Source organism: Xyrauchen texanus, chromosome 6 (genome assembly GCF_025860055.1).
Source record: "Xyrauchen texanus isolate HMW12.3.18 chromosome 6, RBS_HiC_50CHRs, whole genome shotgun sequence".
Lineage (NCBI taxonomy): Eukaryota > Metazoa > Chordata > Actinopteri > Cypriniformes > Catostomidae > Xyrauchen > Xyrauchen texanus.
Window position 1 is genome coordinate 21803870 of NC_068281.1, and position 23995 is coordinate 21827864.

General features: G+C 36.8%; 1 protein-coding gene across 2 annotated transcripts; it reads left to right on the forward strand.

Moving 5' to 3' along the window:
- Nucleotides 1–782: 782 nt before the first annotated feature.
- On the forward strand, nt 783–22760 carry LOC127645543 (junctophilin-1-like). Of its 2 annotated transcripts, none has more exons than XM_052129196.1 (6): nt 783–1430; nt 4076–4838; nt 12689–12807; nt 15464–16116; nt 20311–20409; nt 20598–22760. In XM_052129196.1, the coding sequence occupies exons 1-5, from the start codon at nt 1052–1054 to the stop codon at nt 20389–20391; spliced, it is 1995 nt and encodes a 664-aa protein (XP_051985156.1). In that variant the 5' UTR covers nt 783–1051; the 3' UTR covers nt 20392–20409; nt 20598–22760. The 2 variants fall into 2 exon arrangements, with proteins under 2 accessions (XP_051985156.1, XP_051985158.1); XM_052129198.1 differs by having other exon boundaries at nt 22192–22760.
- Nucleotides 22761–23995: the final 1235 nt, after the last annotated feature.

The following is a 23995-nucleotide window of genomic DNA, read 5'->3' on the forward strand; positions in this document are numbered from 1 at the left end:
TTGCATGTGTGGATATAGCCTTCTACTCAATATTTCACATTGGATTGTAAATCTGGTAGGCCTACAGTATATTCTGTTTTAGCTATAGTGTAGGCCCTAGGTATGTTGTATTATTTAGTATTAGTAAGTATTTATTATTTTAGAACTCATTATTTGCTTCTTTCTTAAAATAAATAAATGAACACAATAGTGAGATAATTCATTTTCAGGATCTATTATTGGTAAAAAGTGCAGTGGTCAATTACCACCACTAAAGCTGTTGTAAATCCAACGGAAGCAAATCTGGCCACATCTGATCATGACAGTGCAAACTGTTTTGTTGTGACAACATTGCCAATGTTTACTTGCTTAACTGTGGACTCTTTGTCCAAACTGGTCTGTCTGTTGCCAGAAGAATTTAGAAACAAAAGTTTTTTTTATGCCAGATCCTCGTCTGTATGTCTGTCCATCCGTCCTTCTATCTGTCTACCTGTCTGTCTGTCCATCCGTCCGCCTGTCCGTCTATCTATCTATCTATCTATCTATCTATCTATCTATCTATCTATCTATCTATCTATCTATCTATCTATCTATCTATCTATCTATCTATCTATCTATCTATCTATCTGTCATGTATCTGTCTGTCTGTTCATCCATCTATCTTCCCTCTATACCAATTCTTAAAAGGTATAATGATGATAACGTTCACCCACTCATAACGTGTTACAACGCGAGGGGCGTGGTCGTAGTACCAACGTCAGTAACTGGGCGTCTCTCTCCCGGCTTTGGGCTGCTGTCTCCTCTCCCTCTCTCCCTCCCTGTGAAGCGAACAGGGGGGAGAGGATCATTAAAAAGCCAGGAACAGCGGCAGTGACAGCGAGCGCGTGTGGCTCCGGCGCCTGTGCGCGATCCTCCCTCTCACTCACCGCCAACACTCGCACCAATGCGCGCACTCAGCCATCTCCACCAGACACCACCACATCGCATCACCGCCATCGCTTTCTGACATCCCCCCCTTTATTTATCGTTCAGTACCATCGAGACAAACACTTCCATTTCAACCCTATTCTGAATGACGGGTGGACGGTTTGACTTTGACGATGGCGGCACTTTCTGCGGTGGATGGGAGGATGGAAAAGCCCACGGACACGGCATCTGCACCGGCCCGAAGGGCCAGGGCGAATACTCCGGGTCCTGGTCCAATGGGTTCGAGGTAGTCGGGGTGTACACCTGGCCCAGTGGGAATACATTCAAGGGCTACTGGGCTCACGGAAAGCGACACGGACTCGGCGTGGAGTCCAAGGGGAGGTGGCTGTATCGTGGAGAGTGGAGTCACGGATTTAAGGGTCGGTATGGGGTTCGCCAGAGTCTCAATACACCTGCCAGGTATGAAGGCACATGGAGTAACGGACTGCAAGACGGATACGGGGTCGAGACGTACGGGGATGGGGGTGAGTTCAGCTAAACATCACTTGACCCATTTAATCCTCTGTAAATACTTGTATTTGTGAAACTGTGGCCTAAATAATGTTAATGCGTTAGCAGTGCAGGATGGAAATGGTGAATGAAATGAGGTCTCTGTTCGAGAAAGGATTTCAAATTTTTTTAAAGATTTGTATTTGCTCTTTGAAATTGTTTTTTTTTTTTTTCCTTTCTTTTCTTTCTACTGTCTGCCTGTAACATTTCCCCCTATGGTCACTGATGTGTAATGTATGAAGTATTTTACGCATGCTGAGTTGATTTGATGTATGGCATATAAGTGAACTGGTCAGCAGTAGTTGCTCACAGAGGTCATGGCTAATAATAGTTTCATCTGCAACATGTCAAATCAAAGCTCTGGTCAACTAGCAGACCAGCTCTTGTCTCTCTTTTTTATATTTAGTCAGAAATATTTGTATGTACTACAAGAAAATGTTGTGGCTCTGTTGAGCCATTGAAGTTATTTAAAATAAAATAATAATTGCAACCCTAATTTTATCATGATGATTATTATTATTATAATTTTCAGGTAGCGTAAAATTGTGAAGTAAAGACTGTTCCACCTGTTACTATCGTATGGCTACGGGTGCATTATCTATACATGGCCTCTGTAAGATTAACCTGTTACTTAATATAATGCAATATATTACAAACAGTGAAAGGTAATTGGTCTAAACAGACCAGCTTACTTCAAGAAATTGGTTAATTCAAATGTAATTAAAACTTTTGTCCATTTATACAGATATTACCTTTGAACAAAGTATTTCTAGAACATCATTGGAATTGCACTTACATTTTAAAGAATATTGAGAAGTCTTTTTAAAAAAATATATATATAATTTAGATGATGGTAATTTGAAATTTAGACAAGACTTTGGCAAGGACAGTGAAGTTCTATTGAACTATGGTGGCATCAGAGTGTTAGTCCTGGTTTAGAATTTAGAGAGCAGGGGCGAACATTACCACTTACTCATAATTCACTTTCATGTTCTGCAAAAAAATACCACAAACCCAAAAAAAATAATAAATGAAAACAGGGTTAGTGCTCAACCCAGCTGCTGAGGCAGAGGCTCTGATACTCCATATATCTTAAGTCCATTCGACCTCTTTAACTATTATTAGAATATTAGCTTCTCAGCATTATTAATGTGGAGGCAATGACGTGCAGAATCATGAAGAATGAGTGGATAAATAGGTAAATAAATAAGAGTTATGGTTGGCTGGAGCCACAAACTTTGCAATGTCTCAGGTTACTTCCAAGTTTTAAAATAGTGCTGGCTCTGCTGTTGAAGCTGTTAGGTCTGACAGACTGGCATATGAGATGTAGGACGGAGAGTTATTCACTTTGTCACATCTTCATCATAGCGTGGATAGGATTACAAATAGATGTTTAACTACCCTGGTCCACAACAGTAAAGTGTATTAAACTATAATATGGTAAATCTCACCAAAACATGTTCAGGTCATGTTTCATCCTAATATATATATATATATATATATATATATATATATATATATATATATATATATATATATATATATATATATATATATATATATAGTACAATACAATATATTTAGCCAAAAGAAAAATAACCCTATTTTAGGACCTATTTTAGCTGTTCCGCATTGTGACATTACATTTCCCCCTAAATATCTAATTAGCATAATGTGACCTTATGAGTTTATTTTCAGTTGTGATTCTCATTAGATCATCATTAGTGTGATACAATAATCTATGTCAGTACAACAAATACAACCATGATGAATAAATAATTTTATACTAGTTTAATATAAATTAAAATAACACGTCATAATTTTGTTTTGCATTTCAGTTATTACAATTAGATTTTATGTATTATGGTTATAAGAATTGTGGGGGGGCTTATTTGTCATGATAATGATGTCACAAACCCCAAAAAAAGAACAAAAAAACAATTATGATACTAAAAGGCTTCATCAATTTTAAACAAAACATAATTTCTGTGGTAATTATGACCTGGACACATTTCCGGTCTTGACAGGTTTTGTTAGATTTAGACTATTTATTGTTCTTTTATTTATGTAGGCCTATTTTAGCACTTTGCATATTAGCTGACAGGTATATATATTTTTTAAATAGACATGGCACAGGGAGGAAAAGCCTTAGATCAAGATGGTAATGTGAGCACATATGTTTTGTGAGATTATAATTATTTGTAATGGTATTAAATGGTTCACATTTCAACATTATTCCACAGAAAATTGACAAGTAGCTTTCGAAAGACAAACTATTAGAATTGCCGTCCCTGTTATGAGTGCTTGAAGTCATTCAGACTTTTTAAGAGAGTCCCTTAAATAGGAAATGGAATTACATCAGAGTCATCCATTAAATAATTTAGCATTTTTCAATATTCATGTATGCAAGAAGTATTTTAACTATTTTAAAACATTGTGATGAGTAAGCATTGTGATGCTGCTCTCTCCGATTTAGAAATCAGTGTATAACCTCAATAAACATAAACATTGCTTAAAAAACAAATCACCCAGTCATGTTAGTTCCTCTGGTGTTTGCTTTTGTTTGTAATCCCTGCATTATGTGCTATGCCGACTAAAGTCTCCCTAATCCCTCTGCCAGGTACGTACCAGGGCCAGTGGATGGGCGGCATGCGGCATGGTTATGGCGTACGTCAGAGCGTGCCTTACGGCATGGCCACTGTCATCCGCTCCCCGCTCCGCACCTCACTGGCCTCCCTGCGCAGTGAGCAGAGTAATGGCTCCGTACTGCATGACCACATGTCAGACAGCCCTGCTGGCACCCGTGGCGGTTTTGTCCTGAACTTCCACAGTGACAGCGAGGTGGGCCCCGGCAAAAAAAAGGGCCTCTTCCGACGGGGCTCACTGTTTGGCAGCCTCAAACAGCTGAGGAAGTCAGACTCCCGCTCCTCCATATCCAGCAAGCGCAGTTCAGCACGAAGCGATGCCACCATGAGCCGCATCAGCTCCAGTGATGCAAACTCCACTATTAGTTTTGGTGACGGAGAGGTGGCTGACGAGTACATGCCAGCAGAGGACAACGTCGATGCCACCACCACAGAGACGTACATGGGCGAATGGAAGAATGATAAGCGGAATGGGTTTGGTGTCAGTGAGCGATCAAATGGAATGAAATACGAAGGGGAGTGGTTGAACAACAAACGCCATGGCTATGGGTGCACAATGTTCCCTGATGGGACAAAAGAAGAGGGGAAGTACAAAAATAACATTTTGGTGCGTGGCATCAAGAAGCAGCTCATTCCCCTAAAGAACACAAAGACGAGGCAGAAAGTGGACCGTGCCGTGGAAGGAGCCATACGAGCATCTGCCATTGCTCGAACAAAAGTTGAAATTGCCACTTCAAGGTTAATGCTTCTTCCAGATCAATCCTACAACACACAATCAATTGCATCTTCAAGTGGTCCCAAAAAGAAATCTGGACACATATGTCACTCTTAAAAATGTCTGAATGTCATAGCATTATATAACAAAATATCTAAGTATATAATAGATAAATATATATATCTTTTTTATCACTTAGTTTGCTTGTCACTTAGTTTGCTTGTACTTTCAAACAAATGCCACTTGCTTTGATATTTAGTTATATAATGCAAAGACATTCATACATTAAGTGTGGCTTAAGAGTCCAAATATTTGGGTGGGGGCATTTGCGGGTGTAATCATAACAAAATTTTGTCTTTTTGTGGCATATCTCATTCTCTTTCTTTATATCTCTCTTTCTTATGTTGAAAATTCACCCAACTTGACATAAGATTCTTCATCTAACCTATCGCTCACAGTAATTACATCCCTCCAATCAACATTGCCCACGCATGGTGTTCACTCAGAGCTGTAAACCTGCTCATTTGCCCTCATCTGAATGAGCGACACAGATGGAATGCGACCAGTGTAACAGGCGAGCAGGCAGGCAGCTATTGTGCAGAAGAGCCCTGTGTGAATAGTCTGATTGCATGAGTGCCATCACAAGCCCTCCGGCCATAGCTCTCATCCTGATCACATAATCAATGCAGGGCCAACAGGATATACTGAATTAAGTCACAGAGAAATCAAGAGAGCCAATATCATTGTTTATAATCATTCAAACATTTCTAGAAGAATGTTTCACATAAATGTAATCCCAATTACTTTTATGCATTACTGTTTACAAATAAAAAAGGGCCTACACTGTCCTAAGAGTAGTTCAGCACAGGTTAGGGTAGTAGGGGTTGGTCATAAAGTGCATAGGAGCTACTTACGTAACTACGTGTTGTGGTGGTATGTGCAAATCAAATGCAGAATTTGTTTTCAAAGGCAAAGCTGCTTCATACCTCTGGGATTGAATTACAGTCAGTTGTTTAGGTCTCTATGGGTCCTTTCATATTTAACACAAAGTCGTACATGAACTAATGGAGGAAATGTCCAATATTGTATTTATTCTGCACAGATGGCTGAATGCATACATTGATGTTTGTAAGGTAGAGCAGGTAGAGAAGATCAGAGTGTGTTAAAGTGACTCAATAATGTTGTCATCTGAGCTGAGTGGTACCCCTGCTTCATGTAAGGACATGTGAGAGTACTAGCTGTTGTAATCACTTGTAGAAAGTACTTGTGTTGAACTCTGACTCTGAAGTGGCAGAGATATCTAGAGTGTTTCCCCTTGTTCCCCAGTATTTTTTCCCCAAATGACCATTACTCACAATTGTGATTCTCATTAGAATCTCAGAACTGTAGTTCAGGAGATTAATTGTATTGCAGTAAAAAATGACCAAAATATTATGATGTTATTATTTAAATCAGCTCAGGAAAAACAAAAAATAGTTTGATGTACTGTATGTATACTTTATATTCCATTATGGAAATTAGAATGGGGTGGGCGTGCTTTATTGTATGAAAATGTCACAATGCAAACAATTTTTAATCATAATGGTCCTCACTCTAAAAAGTGGTTACCTGCTATTTTTACATATTATTTTCACTTGAAGAAAATCTGATCATTTAAATGCTACCACATTTAATGCACATTTTTAGGTCAACATGTTTTTTATTTATTTATTTTCAGTGTAGTTCTTTGTACTTTAGAAGCCTTGAATGGTTAGCTTTACTATTCCTTTAACTAAGTAATTTTCTTCGCTCTGTCAGCAGCACAAAAACCATGTCCTTGTCTTGTTGTTGAACAGAGCTCATTCATTAACTTGTGTCTCATTCTGATAGAATATGAATTTTAATGAAAGTTTCTATAATGAGGGTTTCACAGTCCATGTAGCTAATGAAATAGTAATATGTCCCAGAGCTGCAGGATGAATAAAATATTTCTCAGTGCCTTTGAAGATTGTTATGGAGAGAAGTGATAAGCACTGTGTGTGCCCAGGGAATGTGTGGAGAGCCTGAGAGGGCTTTGGCTTGTCTTGAAGGAGTCTGGAAAAAAAGAGAAGGAGAGAGAGAGAGAGGGTTCTCAGCTGTGTGCTCTTTCACACATGTGTGCAGAGTGTCGGTGTGCAGTGTGACTAAATAAGGCAAGGCAGGAGTTGTCTTCTCAGCCACTGACAAGAATATAGTCTTGCATCCGTCACTGATATCCAGTAGGCAGTCTGTGTCCGTTATCGTCTGTTAGGGCTCTCAGGAATAGTGTGTGTGTTTATCCTGTGCTTTAGCACAGACAAAAATTAGGGCTACAATCCAGCCTTACAAAAAATTGCCATGGTTCCCACCACAGTTCCACAGTTTCCACCAGAAGTTTAACCATAGTTAACCAAAAATGAAAATTATCTCATTGTTTACTCACACCCAGATGTGGATGATTTTCTTTCTTCTGCGGATCACAAATTATGATTTTTAGAAGAATATTTCAACTCTCTAGGTCCATACAATTCAAGCGAATGAGTGTTGAAATTTTGACACTCCAAAAAGCACATAAAGACATCATAAAAGTAATCCATATTTTTAGAAGTGATATGATAGGTGTGGGTGAGAAACAGTTCAATATTTAAGTCTTTTTTACAATAAATTCTTCTCCCTGACCAGTAGGGGGTGATATGCATGTATAATTTTAATCACCAAGAACACAAGGAGAAGAATGTGAAAATGATCTGTTTCTCATCATATCGCTTCTGAAGACATTGATTTAACCACTGGAGTCTTATGGATTACTTTTATGCCGACTAAGGACTGTCACAAAAAAGAGAGAGGGAGAGAGAGAGAGAGCGACTGAGCTTGTGCAATTACCTGCGTCTGTCGCGACACCCAAGCAGCAGTGTATTGTTTGTCAGCTTGCTTAAGATAATGGGAATAATGGGTAAAAATAGCCTTCTGCACCGGGGTCCTCTCTGAGCTTTTGGCGGTAGCCGGTTCTCAAGAGTCATTCACTATAGAAACCGTTCTTTCCTCCACCATGTTGAATATTTATATCTCCTTCCAACACGGAAACTCCACTCAGAGGTAAGCGCCTTGATTATGTTTTTGATTACTCCATATGTTGTGTCACTCAGCTGTGATAAGCCTTAATGCTGAAGCTGTTAGTTTAACTGTATTTCCCAGCTGTAGTAGTGTAGTAGTAATCAGAGCGATCATGGAGTGAAACAATGTCGATGACTTCAAAGAAACTGACTCAATGCCCGTCAAACTTAACTGGCTCATAACAAATAAAAATGGTCTTTTGTCACCACTTGCTGGCTAAAACCTATAGTGTCACAAGGATAAATAAAAACCAAAAAACACATAGCTCTTGTACACATCTGCGCTGCTCTTACACTTTAGTTTAGAATGCCATAAACACAAGCGGAGTGAAACAAACAGGGAAGCATCAGCGTGCTGATGGTGTGAGACATCAGTATTCGTGGAACGTCTCTCGTCCAATTAGATTTGAGGACCAAAACGAACTGTTTTATAATCAGATATAACAGACCTCTAGATGGCGCCATTGGCCAGTCAGTTATTTCTGCCGTGTAATAACTTTAGTTTATGCATTGTAACTAACATGAACAAACAATGAAACAATCAAACAATATGTTGTTAAATTTACATTAATCAAAATCAATAAATGCTTAAAAAAATTATTGTTCATTGTTAGTTACCTAACGACACATAAACTAATGTTAAAAAATAGAACTGTATTGTAAAAAGGTACTTTAAATTGTATTTTTTTTAGATTATTTAGGTAATTTCAAATGAAAGGTTTAAAGTCCTGTTGTCAGAATCTCTAGATCAGTTCAAAGATATAATAATTAATGGGATTACCTGCACAGATTATCTTCCTTAATCTTCAATTTGTCCTCCATAACACTTTGTGTAGAACAATGTTATCTTCCATGGTAGTCCGCTCTATATTGTATCTCCCTAATGAGCTAGGATAATTTTCACCACAAAATTAAAATAAAGTTATTATTGGCTAACACACAAAACCTTTATAACATTCAGTCACACTTTATTTTAAAGTGTTCATGTTACTGTGGATTTACAGGTAATTACTGAGTAATACTAATTAACTACATATAATTACTCTGTAATTATTTAATGCAGCTGCTTGTACTTATATAGTGTTATTATTTTATTATTACTATAATTAATAATAAAAATAGTATGTTATATGTGTAACATGGGCACTGTAAAATAAAGTGTTACCCTTCCTTTCTTAAGTGGAACACAAAAGTGATAGATCTCTGTCACCATTCACCTTCATTTGATAAAAAAAGATGCAATGAAATGCATTTGTACAATTCCTATACATTTAATCGTAACTGGATAAATAGTATCCATTTTAATGATCAGTTAATTTATCTAAGAATTTCTCGCACATAAGTGAAAAAAGCATACTATATAAATTAGGTAGCATATGCTCATCCACTGGAAATGTCAGTCTGAACAGAATAATTTGCATTGGCTGAGTGGACAGATGAGGATCAGAATCATGACAAGTGTTGAATCCCTGTAGGCTCAGGCAGACATGATTTGCTCCACTTGACATCTTTATCTGAGTTCTTGTGTATGATAGATGGAGATTTGTTGAATGTGGAAAGAGACTGCCAAAATTAAAAACCTCTGAATTTCTGCAAGTGATCCATCTGTGGCCAAGGAGATGTTCTTTGGCTCATACTCCCAAGAATATCACATTTGGTCCTGTGATTAACACACAGAGAAGGCGCTGCCTATTACTTGGCTTATGAATAGTATGTACTGTATATGTTCTCTTAATATTATGTTAATTTTACATATTTTGTCTTCGGAGGAGCCATGCTTGTCATTGATTTATAAATATATTTTTTTGCGATGTGTTTTCTTCTGTAAGGAATAGATATATTTTAATTCCAGTTGAATTCAGAGTCATTTATTTAAGGAACAGTTCACCCAAGAATGAAAATTCTGTCATTATTTACTCACCCACATGTCATTCTAAACATGTATTCTGTTATTTTTGTTTCTACAGAACACAAATAAAAAAAATTTATAGAATCTTCACATAAAGTAGATCTTTTCAAATAAACATAAATGTAGTCCATACAACTTAAGCACTATAGTATGCTATAATATAACGAGATTCATTAACTTTTTGTGAGGAAAATTACTACATTTAAGTCATTATTGACTGATATTTTCACCTTCACTCTCAAATCAAACACGGCGCCTATATTGTGCAGATTTGACATCATGACATTTAGTTAACAGACACCCGAGAACCGATTACATGTGATGTCATTGATGTCCAAATTGCGCCATAAATAAATAATGACAGAATTCTAATTTTTGGGTGGGATATTATTCCTTTAACAGGGTTTAATTATTAGCACTGTTCAAGCTAAAGCTTGCTCTTGAGATCCAGTTGCAACATATTTCATTTAGGCCGGTGTCTTCTAAAGCCCAGTGTCCCAATGAGGGAGATGTATCTCTTCAAAAAGCTGATCTGAGCCAGGCTGAACTGAGTGTCAGGGGCCATAATAAAGCATTAATCCAGCTCTCTCAGAGCATTAGAGCTGCTTTTGCTCTTGATGAGCACCGGAAGTATATTTGTTTCAGTGCTTCATCACCATGACATGTCTCTCGAATTCAACCTTACAGTATGTCTTTCTCCTATTTAAGGTTTAATTTAGGATATAACTATTTTCAGCAGATGATAGGTCCCATAATGTATACTGTATCTCTTGTTCTCTTGGATCTGTGAAATGCAATTATACTATACTTGGTATACAGTGCAATTAGTTTTGCTACAGCTTTGTTTAAGCCTTGTGTTTTTTTTTTTTAAGAAAAAGGAAGGCTGGCTAGTTGAATTCATTCACTCAGAGCTTTAGACTCAATTTAATTTATTTGTACAGCTCTTCTTAGAATGTGATGACAACAAAGCTCCTCGCCAAAGTAAAAACTGTGATCCCTTAAAAGCAAGCTTAGTAGTTGTAATGTGGATGGACTTCGAAAAATACTTTGTCTGGAATGTTTCATGACAACAATGTTTCAGGTGAAGCCCTTAAAAGCCTGCTAACACTTTATGATATATAACAAGAATCTTCCTACATCATTCATTCAAAGTAACGCTGGATGACCTGGTGAAATATTGCAAACATATGAAAGAAACTCTAATGGTTAATCATTTACAAGGAATGTGGGTGGAGACAGCGCTGACATTCATATTTTACTTTGCATATGTGATGGATTATTTAAAAAAAAAAAAAAGTATAAGCCACTGCCTCAATGAAGAACAGTCCAGTTGGACTGATATGAATAGCCCCAAAAGCGCTCACACGGGATGAAATATTTAAACAAACTAAAATTAGAAGGCTGGTTTGGAGGGCCTGTCAGTGCCCCTGTCAACCCATATGTGAATAAAAATATAAATTGGCCTGATATACTGTATACATACATCTGTATACATGGCTCTCTCTTTTCTGACTTACTCAGGCTGCCATCTTCTTGAAGCTGAAGTGTGTAATTTCTGTGCCACTATCATTACCAAATGGAATGGCAAAAATTATTTTCAAACAGGTTTCCTGAACAATCTCCCTATCTGCTATTGGTCTGGCAACATATAATCCTTCCCCAATCTTGTGCATTGGTTAAGCTAGTGTTGCCATGGCATAGTGGTTGGGATACTCGAACAAACAGAGCAATTTATTGAGAGCCCAACAGAGTTAACACTTTTTTTGGAATCTACCTACAAATGGCCTACTTACTGTATAGTTGTTTCTGCATATTAAAGGAAAAGTTCACACAAAAAGTAAAATTCTGTCATCAGTTACTTCATTGACCCTCATGCCATCCCAGATATGTATGACTTTCTTTCTTCTGCAGAACACAAATACAGATTTTTAGAAGAATAATTCAGCCCTGTTGGTTCATAGAATGCAAGTGAATGGTGACCAAAACCTGGAAGCCCATAAAGCACATAAAGGCAGCAAAAGTAATCCATACAACTATTGATACCTCACCCACATCTATCATATTGCTTCTGAAGACATGGATTAAACCACTGGAGTTGTGTTTATTACTTTTATTCTGCCGTTATTTGCTTTTGGGTCTTTAAATTTTGGTCACAACCCATTTGCAACGTATGGACCTACATAGCTGAGATATTCTTCTAAAAATCTTCGAAAGAAAGTCATACACATATGGGGCTGCCTGAGTTGGAGTTAACGATAAGAGAATTTATTTTTTTGGGTGAAAGATTCCTTTTAAGATGGGCATTTTAAAATAAAATAAAAATCACACACTTCAGCTTTACTAAATGTAATATAGTATAGTATGGCTTATTTAGACATTATTGGGCTGATTTTGATCCATTTACAAAAATACTTCTGAGTTATCATTCAAGTATTATGGAATAGATATGGAATATGGAATAGTTTCATTGCAAAAGATGTGTGCATATGGACAAAAGGACAATCTTGTACAGTTTCCATATTTAAATGTCCCAGTACCTACATTTAGCTGGATTTATAGTACCGATGCACTATATATGTATTGTTTTTCGAAATAATCGCTTATTAGCACAAACATTTTAAATAGGTGCATCCCTTATTTGTAGCACTATTAGTTTTTTGGATAGTACAATTACACCAGGATACAATATTGGAACTCGTTAAATGTATGAATGAAACCATCTTTGTTTGTGAGTGTCAGAGTGGAAATACAGCCATTACAGTGGTGGTGACTGCTTGTGCCAGGGGCAGTATAAAATCTTTTGTCTTCCAGGCTGTCTGACTCAAGCTCTGTACCTTTGCTTTACCTACTGTAGAACTGCACATGCCAGGGCCAAGGCAGAGGCAGCTGACCAGGCTGCCCTTTCTGCCAGCCAGGACTCTGATATCGCCAGAGCAGTGGCCAGGGATCTGTCCCCCAGCTTCCATCAACCAGGTATTCCATCATCCACATGCACATTCATTATCTCTTACACATACACACACACATTTTGTCTGCCCTCTCACCCCTCCCTAATTACTTTCTCTTTGTGTCCTCGTCTTTTTGTCTGGGTCAAGTGTCTCTTTTTTGCGTCTCTGTCAAGTAACAGAAAAGAGAGCAGATGCGATCGCAAATGAGTAGTAAAGGGGTGGAATATCGTTTGCATAAATTATCTGCTGCCTCTCTCAGTCCAGTTCAGACTCTTTTAATGCCTGCAAATTATTTTAGAAAAACATGAGGGTCATGTTCTCGCACTGACAGGAAGTGGCAGGCTGCTTATTTATAGCAGATGTACAATATTATGTAACATTTAATATTTCTTGAACCCATCACCCATTTTTATTATTAAAAATAATTCTGTTTTTTAGTTTTGAGTTTTGGAAATGCTCCATTATGAATGAAGAATATATCCACAGTTCATAATGTGCAATAATATCACATTCATCTCAATTTAGTGAGGCCAGGGTTTCTTCCACCTCTCTGCTCATATAAAGCCTTGCTAAACCTTTGGCATTTGTCCATACATTACCAAATGGTTTCAGGATAATTCCCAAACACTCCCAAATGGAATCCTCAAATGCCGTCCCTCAACCCCCAACCCCAGTCGCAGGTCTGCATGGCTGGCAAGTGACGTCTTTCTTATGAAGTTTAATGTACACCACACATTCTGGAATACAACTTCTTAATCAGAGCCCTCTGCTTCCTGACAGTTATTTTGGGAAGTAGCATGTTTCAAACAGACAAACTGGCCTATAAAATTTAACCCTGTTGCTGTAAAGCATAATTGACCATTTCAATAGCAGCAGCTTTGCATCAGTTGTCAGATAATTGTACAATAACATGTTCTGACAGCTCAGCCACTGTGGGATTATACCTGCAGTTTAGGGCATAAAAAAATTCACTATAAAGGATGCAATTTTATTCCAATGAATAATATCGCTGAATCACCAGCACTCAGGCAGCTTTGTGTGAACAGCATTCAGAGACAGTGTAAAGCAAGTTCCCTCTATCTTTTCTCGTCTGAAATATAATAACTTTACTTCACAAGGTGAGATGTTCCACTAACAGGCCCACTGGCTTGAGTAGCACATTTAAAGTTGTTGTGTAGGATAGCACTGTTCACATATTTTAGGTAAGTGTTGTTCACTTTATTGAGAATTACCTTAAAGCTGTCATTAGAGAAATCCAATAGATTTGGATCAAAATTGCAAATGTTTATTTTAGTGAGATACACTAATTTTTATTTACAACACACATGTTGGTTCACAATAATTAGGCTGCTGCCTATTTTCAAATGTGAAAGCCACTACATCAGTTATTCCCAACCCAGGGCACACAATCAGGTTCCAGGGGGTTAACCATGGGACTTTGATATGTTGATACTATACCAAATGTATGGCTTAAGATAAAAATAATTAGAACTAGGTATGTGTAGAAATCGTGATCTCAATTTGAACAATGTGTATATACATTTTTAAAATCCCAAGATTTATCTTTTTTAAGCACTGAAATACTTTCACTACGACGTGTTGAGTGTAAAAGTTTAGTTTGGCTTGATCTGTGTAATGTGTGTCATAATGTCTCCTTTTTAATACCCTTTCCGTTCTTTAAAGTCATTTGTTGATCAAAAACATTTTTTTTTTTTTACATTTTATTCTAATCATACATAGCACTGACTCACATTGGTTGATCCAGCTTTGGCTTCATTTGAACCCATTTTTGATAGCGGAGTAAAAATAGAAGAAACTAACTGGTCATTGTGTCTCAAATGTAAATTACTTGATATTACCTTTTTATTTATAGATCTTTTGTATAAAAATCAATATCACACTCGCAATTGTGCTGTTGTACTGAAGATCAGCATATATTCAGCTACAACTGAATATTAGCTACTGCGAATCACTGCTTAGCTCTGCTTCTCTGCTTTTCTGAGTCAATCCCTAAATATTAAAACATCCTTTTCTGCCTCCAAATAACTTTCATGTCTGAGCCTTATTTAGATGTATCAAGGTCTTTTTGTGACACAATAATTATTTTATGTCAGAACATTTGTTTGTAAGAATCTAATTTAGTTTGAGAGTGCTGTTACATATTGAGATTTAGTGCTCCTGAGACCAGGGTTTGCAGCAAAATAAATATATAAATCTTAATCAGTATTTCTGTCTTGTTGTTCAGTAAAAATATGTAAACATCCTTAAAACTAGATACATTTACCTGAGTAGCCAAATTCCGCAAGATATTAGTACATATTTTCAAAAAATATATATTGAATAAATGTTTTTTTTTATGTATGCTTTTTGTTAAGCATGAATGCAACTAAATTTAGTGAGATTTATGCTTAAAACAAGAAAGAAATGAATAGAACCTTAATGTCAAATATTAGTCTTATTCCCTTACACAATTTTGCTTCTCAAGTAAATTTATCATAATTTATTGTGTTTTAAGGATGCTTAGATATTTCATTTTAAAACAAGACAAAAATAATAATTAAGAAAAGTTTAAAGATAAATGTGGCAAAAAGCACAACATAAATAAATAAAAGTAATATGCACTGAGTCTGTATGGTTCAAATATAATACTAATTCTGACATTCCTGATACACCTTTTAAAGGCCCAGACTATATCAAGCAACGGTTTTCCAGTGAACCCATTGAGATTAAAGAAATCCCAGAGGAAAAGAAAGAGAAATCACCATCAGGAAGTCCGCACTTTTATCGCAAAGGCACCACCCCAAACCAGTCCCCTTCCCAAAGCCCGGGTCCCACGCCACCCCCCTCACCACCTCTCAGCAAGAAAAAGCCCTTCTTTAACAGAAGTGCCCAAAAAGCCATCAAAGAAGACAAGCCTCCTGCTGCCGAAAGCCTGGCAGTGGGTGTCACCAAAGCTACTTCCAGAATATCAGTCAAACAAGAAGTAGTACCCGTACTCAAACCCTCCAAGCTGCCAATGCCGGTCGCCAATGCCTCCAGCCCAGGGAACGGTGAGCTGCACTCCCAGTATCATGGATACTTTGTGAAGGCAGATGTAATGATGCCGCCTGATGATCCAGAGGAGGAAGAGCATCAACTTATAACTCCATCTGCTCTTGCCAGGATCCCTCCTCCTGCAAAGCAGTACCGCCCACCGACACCCAAACCAGTAATGGCCAAAGAGAGTAAACCCGAGCCGAAACTGAAGAAACAGGAATCATTGAAGCCAAAGAGCCTAGCAGAAACTAAGAAAGCCAGCATGGAAATCACTACTGACATTGTTGAGGAGGAATCAGTAAGTGGCTGCAACATGGCTGACATATATCTTTAAAAAAACGTAAAATATGTTAAGCATACTAGAGAGCAACAGTCTGGTATTGTAAGTCATGCACTAAGTCTAGGTGCAAGTGGGTTTGGGAAATTGCACACAAATAGCGCTAATGCGCTAGGTCAAGTTCAATTTAATTCTGAAGTTCTTCTCGTGTAATTGTACATCTGTGTCCTATTATATAGTCCATGCGCTGTCAAGTACCAGCGATATAAACAAAGATAGCACATTCATAAGAAGTTGGTGGTGTAAATGGGCTTTAGGCAATTTAATAGCAGAATTAGAAGAATAGAAATATGGACTTGCGTGCTTTCCAGCATTAACTGTTTCCTTTGGTGAATGTCAGGCATATTTCTATGACAGGGACAGCTCCTTTTATACACATAGAAAATGTTATTCTCATCAGGATTTGTATGTAGGCTCTGTTTAATTATAGAGAATGTAAGTATTATTAATATTTTATATCTGACATACAAATCATGGCTAGTGTTAACAGTGATTGTATCAGCACAGACTTCACTTCTACCAGTCGGTTTTGATTTAAAAAATGTAATTAATTTATTGAAATATAAAATAAATTAACTAAAAAATATTTCTAAATTCAAATTATACTTCAAACTAAATTAAAATGTAATCAAAATAATGAAGTGGTCAAAAGAATCATACCAAATCCGAACATTTTACCCTCTCCAAATTCTTCCACCGACCCCGTTTGCAGTGACTTAAAAATCACTTGACGACAACAGGTGGAAAAATACCAACATAAATTAGATCATAACTACAATTAAATATAAACACAATATAAATAATAGAAAAATAAACCATTACTTATAGATAGTTTAACACAAATACATTTTGATTCATAAAATGGCTAGAGCTGTCATGTATATCAGAGATATAATTTGACGTTTCACTATATTTTCAGAGTTTGGACATTAACTTTATTACCTCTTTCTGGTGAAATCTCAAAACTGCAAATGTAGGAACTAAATTTAGACTTGAAAACAGACGTGGTTCTGCAACGTCTTGTTTTTTTAAATCAAATTAGCAAATTGTGCTTTGCACCACTTCATTATCAGGGTCAAAATCACCATAAAGTGCCTTTGAGACTTCACAATTTCCACAAAAAAAATCTGAGATTTTCCATTTAACTTTATATGTTTTGTGTAACGATTGAGCAACGAGGCAGACGAGGAGATGCGGATCCAAATGCAGTTTAGAATTTTATTAAATAAACAAACAAGTAAACACAAAGGAACAACCCTCAATGGGGAAAATAAAACTGAAAACTGAAAACTAAACACGATGAAAACCAACAGAGAACTCGGGCAGGGAACACATACCAGGCAACAACAATCAACGATAGACAAGGAGTGAACAAAGAACCGAGGTATAAATACATAAACATGGGACAAAAGGGCCAATGAACAAACAGAACTCAAACAAGATAACAAGGTGATTAACAGAAGCAAAATGGCAAATTAACGAGGGCAGGTGCAAACAATGAACGGTGAACACGAAAGCTAACAAAGAGACTATGGAGTTACAAGAGGGACAAAAGTGAAAACTAAGGAATGCAAAAGTGACAAAAATGGCAAACAAAAGGGCAACAGTGAAACGAGACAAGGTCTAACATTTTGTATTAAGGAGACCTTAGGCTGTTAGAAATGCATATTGGTCAAGCTCCAGCACTTTTTATAAATTAACTGCAAGCTGACAATATACAACCAAACCATAAAATATGTCCACCCTGTCATGGACAAATTCAAAGTAGAATAAATACATTTTCATTGCATAGTGATTATAAAATGTAGATCTGCAGAAAGATAATGTGTCCCTTTCCCAACAAAACATTTTAGTTAATGGTAAAAGTCTTTTGATAATAATGAAGTTACTGCCTAAATATGTTTTGCCCAATAAAATATGCGATAGTTGCACATTCTTTTCTAAATAAAATCTAACAACAAAGATATTTAGTCAAACTTTCAAACAATACTAACTGGGCCTCATTTGTTTATTAAGAAATTACACACAAGGTTTTGTTAACTTAATTAGTTAAAATAATTTGTTTATTTTCATAAAAGTTGAACATGACAGGGTGGACAACAAGATGACAGGGTGGACAACAAGATGACAGGTTGGAACCTGGCATGACAGGGTGGACAAATGCTTTAATGGGTGAACTAGAAGAGAACAGGAACATTAAAGAAACAACAGGAACAACAAGAAACCCTTAATTCCTACTGCCAGTGCAAATGCAACCAGAAATATGGTCCAGGGGGAAATTAGTTCTAACCCTAACCTAACCCTACCCCTACCACCCTGCTAGAGCTATGCGGTGCAAAAGCCCCTTATGGAGTACGTTGGATTATGGACTGGAACATGTATATAATCTACTGTTATAATATGTGTTATGACGTGTTATAACTGTTGTGATATGTGAAATAAAAATCAAAATGTGGCAAAAACTGTAAATGTCCTCCCTGTCATGAACCATGTCCACCCTGTCATTGGAAGGCTTGGTGACAGGGTGGACAATGACAGGGTGGACATTTTTGGCTAAAGTTAGCATTTAATGAGCACATGGTGTGTAGCAGTTAGCAAAGTGATTCACTGACTGAAGCTGACTGTGCACTGTTTAAAATATATATTTTGAATTTCTGAAATGTTTTTATATTAATTAATATTTCACAATGACAGGGTGGACATATTAAGCTTGACAACACGCAACTACAAACACAATATGATGAAAATTAGGAAATATAAGTGTAGATACTTACTGTGTGTGCAGCAGATGTTTTAACCTCCACTGAAGAAAGACCAAATGGGGAGGGGATGTCACTGTGTACATCAGTTGGTTTCTTAAAGGGGCGTTTACCCAATAATGACAGGGTGGACAGCAATTTCAGGGACACATGCAAAATGCTTAATATTATTATGAAAATAAAATATAAATAATCAAAATGACTTGTTTTATTAAATAATTTGATGAGGACAATAAGAACACTCAAAAAGTATTTTAATTTTATGTCATTTAACCACTTTTTAGACTCACTGAATTTAGCTGAGTAGCGTGTGGGACATGCCAAAATCACATACATCCAATCAAAGAAAATGGTATAAAATCAGAAAAACACATTTCAAGAGACTTATCATTGTACTTGTATGTGTGTAAGTGTTTATAATAAAAGTAAGTGCCATTTATAATAAAACCTCAGAATTTCATTATTTTGCATTATGATCATGATGACTGAGCGATTCTGATGAGGACACCAAAGGCACTTTATAGTGATATTGACTCATCATACAATACACCCACAAATTGTGTGAATACACCCACATATACTGTAAACACTCCCACCCAAACCCATTTGTACTTTACACTGGCACAAAAATTGTGCTTAGATTCAGCTCTCATGAAAATTGCATTAGACATAGCGCCCAATCATTGTCCATAGCATTGCGCTTTCCACACTTACGAAAATTTATTCTATGCTTATAATCAACAACTTATAATAATTTTTAATTCAATTCCATAATTCATAATGATGTGATTTTTGTTCTTTCCTTAATTAAGAATGTTAAAAACATATTATTATTTATTTTAGTTTGTTCGATTTTCAAATATTTTTTGGTTCAAATCAAAATATGTAGTGTGGTGATTCACCTCGGAGCTGGTTGGTTTGGTTCATTGCTTAGAACTCTTTTATGAAGTACTTTATGAAATCCCTATGGGAAGAAACTATTGGGAAAAATACTTCCGGACCCAGGAAGGCTGAAAAAGTACTGGGATTTATAAGAGGGACAGTTCACCCAAAAATAATTTACTCGCACTTACATTGTCCCAAACCCTTGTGACTTTCTTTATTTCCGTGGAACACAAAGTAATGGAGTTATGCAGAATAATAGAGAGAGACCTCAGTCACTATTCACTTTTATTGTTTGGAATAAGATATTATTAATTTTGAATGGTGACTGAGCTGCCTTACAATGCCTAGACTGCCTAGACAAAGTCTAGGTGGGTTTTGAAAAACGTAAATTATCACTTTTAATTTTTGGGTGAACTATCCCTTTAAGTACACTAATACATAATAAATATAAAATGTGTTCTTTCCCCAGATGTTAAAATCTAAACCTTTGTCACTTTTGTTTGTTTTGTAGGGTCCCAACTCAATATTGGTCATATTAGTGATGCTGATAAATATTGGACTTGCAATTATTTTTGTCCATTTTCTCACTTGACCAGAACATTAAACTCAGGTAAGCCTTACATACACAAATGGAGGAAATTACAGGTTGAGTGCTTTCACACCAGAGCCATAGGCCCTGATGTCCATCTTTGCCCCAACTAATGTAGTCTACATTACCTACACTTGCCATGTAATTTCAGCTGTGCCTGAATGTTATTCAACATAATTACTTACCCTCTAACTGTTTCGACCCTTCAGTGAGCTCATGAAAACTAGCGGCATAGGCCCCTAATTCTCTGCTGTTGCGTCAATGGCCTTTAAAACAAAATGGCGCCAGTCAGACTCAGACACAGGCAAAGGACTGGACGACTGGAAATAGAGCAATTCATGGGAGAAAGATGAAACCTGGACCATTCGGCTTGTGCCAACCCAGTTCCTCTGGCGATGATGACTCGCTTGGGCTCTGAAAGCTGAAGCAAGCAGTCGTTGGGAATGAAAAAGAATCTGCTGATCCAAGCCATACCCAGTCAAGTGCATGTACACTCCGCTGCTATGGGGAGGGGTGGAATGGGGGGACTTAACTGGATATGTTCGGAGATGCAATTTTAGTTGACGGAAGCGAACAGCTGCCTTACTATTTTACCAAATGACGTTTTAAAGGGGAGATGTGCAGTGGGTTGCCAGTGTGTTTGGGCTGCAGGAGTGTGTACCAGTGTACGCTTTCCGTTTGGTGGAAAACACCATGCACATTTTGAAAGGGTCACTTGCCAGTCTTATTCCATTACCCATCTCTACAGCCTTGTCTAACATCTGCTGTTCTTGTTTTAGGAGATTGGTCCATGACATGCCTGTGCATGGTTCTGGTTAAAGACTTTGCCTTGAGGGTTTTATTTCTTTGTATTGTTTCTGTTGTTGTGTTCTTTTTCTGTACTTTTATCTGTAGCTAAGGATGACAAAAATATCTAACCTAAAATAACAGCATGTTACAGGCAATCATTTTGTCAAAACAATGTCCTGTAGAAAGAATATTCAAATATAATTCACTTTATGCACAAAGACAAATTATATCAAAGATTGTCTCTTTAGTAAACAATTAGAGTGCAGTGCATGGTTTGTTTTAAAAAGTTATTTATTCTGATTAGTATTGTAGAATTGATACTTGACATTGTAAAATCACTGTAGGGTATAATGCATGGCTTTGATTTTTTGAGAAATTAGTAAAATTGTCACATTGGATTTTGCACCTTTAATATCCATGGCCTGAGACTGTGCTCAATAACCCCACACACCCTCCCACTATCCCTCAACTTGACACGTGCAGAGCAGTACGCCAATATACTTGCCTCAATATTATGCCTGATAAATTGTGTTGAATACATTCAGGTCGACCCACTGGTTCTAAATGCGAATGTAGAGATGGATACCTTTAAGAATTGTATTAGTTTTATAGTTTACCTCAGAAAAACTGTGATTTTTTTAAATGCTGTCTTAACTTGTCTTAACTGCTGTTATTCTCGATTATTTTGGTCTGGTGGTGCATGAGGATGTGAATATAAATGATTGTGCACATGGTGCTCTTGCACCAGTATTGAAATGAAAAATTTACACTTATAAAAATAACTATATTATATACAAAGTCAGAATATATTTAGTCAACAGTTGGACACGAAATGGCCTTGACTAAAATGAGTTTGCAGCACCGCATGTTTTGCTGATTGATTTGAATATCCTGTGTGCATGGTGTATTTTGCGGCTCTGGTCGCCTATTACAGCTCGTTTATGAGAAGAGGTTGGGCTGTATGTGTCGTGTGAAGCATGAATTTCAGCAGTAACAGGGTGACTGTTTTTACAGAGGTTTTGTCAGACTGCGAGAGTATGTGAGAGGGGAGGAGGGAAGAGAAGAGCATCAGAATGGATGATCACTTGTCATTTGACAAGCAAGATTCATCTTCAAATGTAGAACAGACTCTATTTTTAAAGAAAGAATATTTCAATGAAGAATTTATTTTTTGTGGCAGGGGGAAACACCTTTGATGTACACACATTGGAAATGTACATGACTAGTCTATTTTTCTTTATGGTCTGTTTTCTATTTCTGTTTTTATTCCAGCCCATCTTTATACATATTAGTTGTAAGTGTAATTACAGTATAAGATCCCAAAATTGGTATTACTTTCACCTATAAAGATGTTTTTTTGTTTTTTGCTTTTTTTGTGCATCTATGCCAAGCACAGTACATTGTTTTGTTTTTTCTAAAAAAAAAAAGTCAGCTTCATGTATTTAAGATGTTTTAATGGAAAAATATTTGACTTCAATAATGCATTTGATAGTTAAATGGTTTTAAATCTGTCAATATCTCCACATTTTCAAACTGATTGAATGTATTGTTTTCATGTTGATGAAAGTTTTGATATGAACTGTCCCACAATATATATATATATATATATATATATATATATATATATATATATATATATATATATATATATATAGTATTTTTGCAATTATTGACAACAATTATAATTAAAAAAGGTGACTTTGCAAACTCTTGAAACATTTACTAAGATTCTTGTGTCCTGTTACATTCACTTACATTAGTTTAAAACCCGGTCTAATTCACTTAATCACACTTGTTATTAAAGAATAACAAATTATTAGACAGAAGAGAGCTTGGGCAGGGGACTCCCAATACTTTTGTGCAGTCTCCCTAGACTTCCAGGTACGTTTTATTTTAGCGTAGTCCTTCCCCCTTGAGTGTGAAAATGGTTCCTTGTCTGAAGGATTGCTGTGGTGATCCTAAGACCAAAATAGTGTGAAGCAGCTGCTGTTGGCTAGGTGAGGGTCGTATCTGAGCACTATGAGATCTGTGCCAGCCTATGCCATCGCTCTCCACCTCTGAGCTCACAGGAGGGAAAGGGAGTGGAAGGTCACCCCGCAGCTGCTTTGTTGTTCTCTTTTTGCATGTTAACATGGAGCCTGTAGTGCCCTAAAGTTACTATAGAAAGTGCCTGTTACAAGTCGGGGCAGTAAGCCCTTGCTCCTCAGTTTAAAAGAAGAGCGATTGTGGTACAACAAGACGGGCAAGATGGAGACTGGGCCAACACACAATGTTCGGTTTCTCATTAGTAACAGCCAATAGCTTTCAATCTCACGTGACAATTTACCTCATCAATAGTCATGCTGACGCACGAACAGGAAGAGGAAAATACAGTACAAAGGTATGTCATGCAGTCTACATCACAGGTACATTCATGGAATTTCCTGATGTCCAGTACATTGTTCGTGTTCAATTCTGGCAGAAAAGGTACTTTCATACAAATGGTCAATACAAACTTGTAGTTTGGAAAATATTTTTGGGGGAATTTCCAAGGTCAAACAGCATCGGTTACAGAGAATTCGTGGTATGTGAATGGGAGACAGTAAGACCTCAACCATCTAAAACTACATATACTGGCTCAAGATAAAAACACATTTCTACTTATGTCAACATTCATTGTTTTTCCCAAAATAAATACATAAATAATAATAATGATTAAAAATGTATTCAGTCAAGTTCTGGTTAAGGGCATTTGATAGTTCATTCTCTAGTTTAAATGAAAGCTGGTCTTATTCTACGTGCAAAACTGTTCTGCACACTTTTTGGCACCTCATCTTCC

Excerpts from the sequence above, each read along its gene's own strand:
- LOC127645543 (XM_052129196.1), top strand. The coding sequence starts at position 1,052 with ATGACGGGTGGACGGTTTGACTTTGACGATGGCGGCACTTTCTGCGGT. Across the intron at positions 4,839-12,688 it reads GTTGAAATTGCCACTTCAAG|AACTGCACATGCCAGGGCCA; the intron begins GTTAATGCTTCT and ends TACCTACTGTAG. Across the intron at positions 12,808-15,463 it reads CCCCAGCTTCCATCAACCAG|GCCCAGACTATATCAAGCAA; the intron begins GTATTCCATCAT and ends CACCTTTTAAAG.